Raw genomic sequence first — 6,502 nt, 5'->3', positions numbered from 1 at the left:
CGTTATCACATCTCCACCCCCGTCAACACCCATAAACGGACCATTCTGTCAGTCAAATTACACAGGTCACTTCCCGCTCGCTGTGTATATGAGCGAAAGAAAAATGACCGCAAAGATAAGGCAGCACATGCGCAGTGATACACGGGCGCAATGCGTGGTTGTCAAAAATCAAATGCGTATGAGCAAACGGCCGCTTGCATCCGGGTCTGAATCAGGCCCTCTGTCAGCCCATGCCTTGATCCATCCCTGCCACACATTCTTCTATTGGACAGGTCCTGGCTCCATTCGGCTATGAGCAGCTTCTTTGCAGTCAGTGCTGAATTACCAACAGGGTGGATACAGAGGGTCATCACACAGGGGTCCGCACACATCAGTAGGGACTCCAAAATAAAAGATACAAGCTACTAACATATTGTAGGAAGATCTAGTGCAGCCACCAGGGTTTGACATGTCCAGAGAAGCTGCTGATATGCAGTATCAGTAGCTGGTACATGTGTAGCAATGCTGGATGATCTGTGCAGGGAAACAAGCAGTGAGGTTGGCTATAGGAGCCAACAGCAAGGAGTATACAGCTACAGCCGGTTGTTGCATATTGCACATGCGTATGCATTGCAGTGTGTGTGCGAGAACTGGCCCACCCGCGCACGCAGGAGGGGTTTCCGAGTCCCTGGAAACCCCCCCTGTTCGACCCGGCGAGCAGCGCTGCTTAATACATTTTTTTTTTTTTCAGAAAGACTGTGACACTGCCTGGGCTGGCTGTAGGGGGAGCTGCAGTGCGCAAGCCCCTCCCAGCCAGTTCCCAGACAGGCACCGTGAGCATCACTCAGCGCATGACGACTGCCGCGCCTCCGGAGCTGTAGAGTTCGGCGCCGGGCAGCGGCTGTAAGATGTAAGTGGCCCAGCTGCCGAATTGTTGACGCTGTCAGTATGTGTCGGGGGAGCGCCGGGGAACTTGCGGGCGGGCCGGCGGCGGGGGCTGGGAGTCCGAGTATTTTTATATCGGACTCCCAGCCCCTGCCGCCCGCCCGCCCGCCCCCCCCCCCGGCACTGCCATATTCCACTGCCAGTCTGCTATACTGCTGCTGTGGGGGGGGTGGGGGGCGGGCTGGGAGTCCCAGTATTTATTTTTTTTTGTGACTGCAGCCAGGTGCCATCTATTGCTGGGGGGGGGGGTGTAGGGTAGGCACTGCTATATTCCCCTGCCAGTCTGCTATACTGCTGCTGTGGGGGGGTGGGGGGCGGGCTGGGAGTCCCAGTATTTTTTTTTTGTGCCTGCAGCCAGGTGCCATCTATTGCTGGGGGGGTGTAGGGTAGGCACTGCCATATTCCACTGCCAGTCTGCTATACTGCTGCTGTGGGGGGGGTAGGGTAGGTAGGGTGACGGGGGCTGGGAGTCCCAGTATTTTTTTTTTTAATGCAGCCAGGCGGCCATATTATTCTGCTGGGGGGGGGGAGGGGGTGGGAGAGATGAGAGGTACGGGTGGCGGAGCAGCCAGGAGCCAGGACACTGATCAATAAACACACAAAAGCATATGGTTACTTACATATATGACATCATGGATTAAAACGTCTGGTTGTTGCAATTGTTTTTTGGCATGTATCGGGAGACACTGTTGGTTCACACACAAAGGCTATGAAATCTAATTTGGCAATATAGTGAGAATACCAATGTTAAATTAAAAAACCCCATCTATAGCTGCACTACAGCAGCACTTTCCTTATGAGTGGATAAGTTATGTCTAATAAAGCATAACAATGGAGAACAGGGACTGGTACATTGGGAGATCTGGGCGCACGCATATCATCACAGAACACTGTCACCTGTAAATTGCACAGGCTTTTGTAAACTCTGGGCCTGATTCAGAGCCGCTCGTAAGCGGCCGCTCGTTCGCTCCGAGCGATGTTCGCACATCTGTGGATGCGTATGGGTCGTAATGCGCATGCGCCAACCAGTCAGTGCGGTCGGAAATCGTGTGCTCGCAAAATAGCGAATGCCTGCTAATTTGAGTGACAGAGTGAGGCGTTTGTGGGTGGTAACAGGGGAAGGTGCTTGAAAATGGGGAGTGGAGATCTGAACGCAGGCGTGCCAAACGGTCAAAACGGGCGTTGAATGGGAGTGCATAATTAACAAAGCAGCGTCATCGACCACGTCACTTGGTTGTCTTTTAGCCTGAACTGCTCGCATGATTGCGGTTGGAAAATGCTACCACAAGAATAGCGAGCAGTTCATACGCCTTTCGATGTACTCGATTAATCTAATAAATAGCGGAGATGACGTATGATGCGAGCAGCCAGGGGGCGTTTTTTCAATATAGCGAGCGCATGTTTCGTTCGCTCATTCAGACATAGAGGAGTCAACAGACCGCAAAGAGCGAGCGCTTAATTTATATATCCGGCCCCTTTTTCAGAACGACCGTCCGCAAATAGCGTCCGGCTCTGAATCAGGCCCTCTGTACATAGCAATCAGACGGGAACGGTGGCAGCGCATCCATTTGTCTTCTCACTCTGAACTGGCATCTAATAACACACATTGATAAAATGAGACCTTTAAAAAAAAAAAAAGGACTAATACAGCATTTTATAAAACAGCAATTTGGTCACCTTCAGGTTATGCAATAGATTGTTATGACTGTGATTACATAGCAGTACAGCAACGAGAGCCTTAAAACGTACAGTTATCTGTTTATTCCCCCAGAATAGCAATGAAGACATATTTTGCTTGTTCAGACAATGATCAGACGAACGTTGTCTGATCGTTCTGCATGTGCTGGATCGAGCATACAGCACATGCAGCAACTCCCCCACTACTGTTGATCGTGGGTCCCTATAGTAAACAGGTTATCATGGTCGATATCGACCATGTTGGCCTGCATGCATGGGCGATGGTAGATATCGTTATCGACCATTCGTGCCCGCTCATTGAGCGTAGTTTGAGGGGGCATTAAAGTGTACTATTTGAGTGATAACGATCTGATCATTATAGTTTAAATCGTACACTTTATCTGATAGTGTGTATGCACCATTAGTATGTGGTAGGGATGTGTTTTGTTTTTATCCATGATAATACCATATAATGTTTAATTTTTTTTTACATATTTTACTTTAATTGTATCTTATAGAAAAGTCACAAGTTGTTTCCGACATAAGAACAATGTCAAAGCGGCCATGTAAACAAAAGGGTGCTATCCAGAAATATTTTAAAGCAGCTTCAAAAGCTACAGTGACGGCTTCCACTGCTTCTGAAAGCTGTTTGGTCGAGCACCCTGGCACGGTTCTTTTGGAGGGAAACTCTGAGAGTGAGGCAGGAACATCCTCTGCTGAAATAACCACATCAATAATAAACTTAGACGAATGTCCAGGTCTTTCAGAAGGATGCTCAGATAATGAGGCAGACACAGGGAATGCACCGAGCGTTCTACTTGTGGAACAGCTTAATCTATCTCAACCGGACATCAGCATTGCCCTATCTCATTCCCTCAGTGATGCAGAGAAGTTCAATGTGCTAGAGAATTTTTATAAACCCCCAAAAGATTTTCAATTTCCAAAGAAGCTGTTGTATGGAAAGCAACGCAAGTTCCAACGTGACTATCTGTCACAATTCAAATGGCTGGCATATTCCAGATGCCTAGATGCTGGACTTTGTGTTTTCTGTACTCTTTTCTCTCTGCCAAGTGGTGCAGCAGAAAATGTTGTGTCTGTGCATTATTCTAACTGGACAAAAATGGCTAGCGCATTAAATAAACACCAAGTGAGTTTAACCCATATGAATGCTGTATCACTAGGCACAGAGTTTAAAAACACTTATAAGGGACTCCAGAAGCCAGTGGACCACTATCTAAATGCAGAAAGGGGTAGGAATTTTGAAGAAAATCGAGCAAAGCTTAGACCAATAATTAGTGCCATCATTCTGTGTGGGCGACAAAATATTGCTCTAAGAGGCCATAGAGACAGTGACGCAGGTGACTCTACTAACAAAAGCAACTTCAAGGCTATATTAGATTACAGAAGTGAGGGAGACAGTGAGTTGAGAGAACATCTAAGTAAGTCAGCCAAAAATGCAAGGTACACTAGCTGGCGGGTTCAAAACAAAATCATAGACATCTGTGGAAACATTCTGACTAGGATGATAGTTGCAGATGTGGATGAATTCTTTACCGTCATAGCTGATGAAACAGCTGACATCAGCAATAAAGAACAACTAGCTCTTGTCATTCGATTTGTCAGTAAAGAAGGTTTAATTAGAGAGGAGTTCCTAAGATTTATAGAATGCAGCGAGGGGGTCACTGGGCAAAATATTGCACAACAAATCGTCACAGGCATTAATATGGCCGGGCTTTCTTTGAACAAACTTCGTGGTCAGGCATATGACGGTGCAGGGTCAATGGCAGGGAAGGTGAAAGGTGCTGCTGCAATTATATCTCGTCAGTACCCAAAGGTGGTCTATACTCATTGCTGCTCCCATGTTTTAAACCTAGCCATCATGGCAGCTTCTAATATTCCCATGGTGAGGAATATGTTTGGTGCTGTGGATCGAGTACACACTTTTTTTGACTCTCACCCAAAACGCCAAACTGCTCTTGAGGCTGCTATTTCTAGTGAGTGCCCAGAAGCTACAAGAAAAAGGTTGAAGTCTCTGTGCAGGACCCGTTGGATAGAATGGCATCATGCACTGGAGACCTTCCTTGACTTGTATCCTGCAATAGTGAAATGTTTTGTGGACATTTATAATCCACCATCAGAAAATCCAGCATCCTGGAGCAAAGATAGTGTGGTTGATGCCAAATCTCTGCATCTTACTTTAACTACTTTTGACCACATCATTACTTTAGTAGTAGTACAGCACTGTATGTCATTTGTTAAAGGACTTACTGTCTTACTACAAGCTAAAGCAAATGACATTGTGAAAGCCTGTTCTGCAGTTGAGGTTCTAAAAGTTACAATGGCAGGAATCAGACAGGATATTGATAATGAGCATGCCATGCTCTTTAAGAAAGCCAGTGATTTAGGATTAATGTTAGGAGTTACACCTAGTCTCCCACGTACCTGTGGTCATCAAACCCATAGAAGCAATGTGCCAGCAGAAAATCCTGAAATCTATTACAGGCGTGTCATTACTGTCCCGTATCTTGACCATCTTATTACAGAGCTTGATGTTCGCTTCTCTGATCATCAGACAAAAGCCATGACAGCACTGACCATCATTCCATCTGTAATTGTTACATACAGTGCAGATCAGAGCCAAATGATAGCTAATTTCACTAATATGTATGAGGATGATCTTCCTTCTCCAAGAACATTCCATGCTGAGCTGATGCTATGGAAAAATCATTGGAAAGCTCAGGATACAGCCATTCTCCCTTCCACACCTTTTGAATCTCTATGCCATGCTAGTAAGCTGGCATACCCCAATATAAACACCCTACTTCAGATATTATGTGTACTTCCAGTCACTACCTGTGAAGCAGAGCGCAGCTTTAGTTCTCTAAAGCTTCTAAAAACCCATCTGCGCAGCACTATGGGACAAAGCCGTCTGAGTGGTTTAGCTTTGCTCCATATACATAATAAAACCCCTCCTGCTGTAGATCATGTCCTGGCAGAGTTTATTGGCCTCCATAACCGTAGAATGGAACTGGGACATATTGACATTTAAAGTACTGTTAAATTACTTTACGTTTAGTTCAAATGTTGAAATTGCACTGGTAGTTTAAATTTTGTTCGTACATACTGTTACACATTGTGCATAAGCAAGCTTTATGCCCAGATGCCTTGTTATTTATATTATTTATTGTTATTTATATTAATACACTTGAAGTACAAAATAAAGTGTATGTTGCAAGCTTGTTCTGGCTAGACGTTTTTGTCATTGGGTCTGTAACCAATTATTTGGAAACCCCCCTTTCAAAATCCTGCATTTGCCACTGTGGCCAATGCAATTGGGACTGCAATCGCAGACCCATCGCAGAGTAATTGATAGGATGAGACTGGAAAAGGGTTATGTAGTGAGTACCCTCTAGTAGTGCACCTGTTGGGGCTGAGTGGCAGAATTTATAAGGTTTGGAGCTGACTATGGGAATCAGTGGCTGCTTATCTGCCACTGGTGGAATAGCCCCTACTTGTGCATGTGGCTCGGAAGTCTAGTTTACTGTATATAACTTAGATTATATCACTTCAGCAAAGCTGCAAGGTTCAGGCACTCCCAGCCAGGCATTGTCCCTATGGGGTAGAGTGAAGAAGATTATCTGACAGTAGATTTGCTCAGAGCCTCTGTGGCCACAAATTGTTTATTCTGTATATTACAGTAAGGTCAAAGGTACCTCAGCCTGGCATGTGTAGTTATGCTGACAGGAACATCTCTGAAACATGGGGACAACCTGCTAGAGGATGGTAGTGGAAGGGTGATACTGTGAGAGGGGTGACTATTGTTCTTATTACCCCGATCAGAATCCATCACTGTCTCCAAGCATTTGTTCCAATTGTGGCTCACATACAGCAAAAGGAGTGG

At 45.7% G+C, this 6,502-nt stretch overlaps 1 protein-coding gene across 1 annotated transcript; it reads left to right on the top strand.

Moving 5' to 3' along the window:
- The first annotated feature begins 3,151 nt into the window (after window positions 1-3,151).
- LOC148537933 (52 kDa repressor of the inhibitor of the protein kinase-like) lies at window positions 3,152-5,650 on the top strand. The gene has a single exon (XM_088459581.1). The coding sequence runs from the start codon at window positions 3,152-3,154 to the stop codon at window positions 5,648-5,650; it is 2,499 nt and encodes an 832-aa protein (XP_088315707.1).
- The last annotated feature ends 852 nt before the right edge of the window (window positions 5,651-6,502 follow it).

The sequence above is a fragment of the Taudactylus pleione genome, unplaced genomic scaffold (genome assembly GCF_031769625.1).
Source record: "Taudactylus pleione unplaced genomic scaffold, aTauple2 ptg000041l, whole genome shotgun sequence".
NCBI classification, from domain to species: domain Eukaryota; kingdom Metazoa; phylum Chordata; class Amphibia; order Anura; family Myobatrachidae; genus Taudactylus; species Taudactylus pleione.
This window is presented reverse-complemented; position numbering and strand designations above follow the sequence as displayed.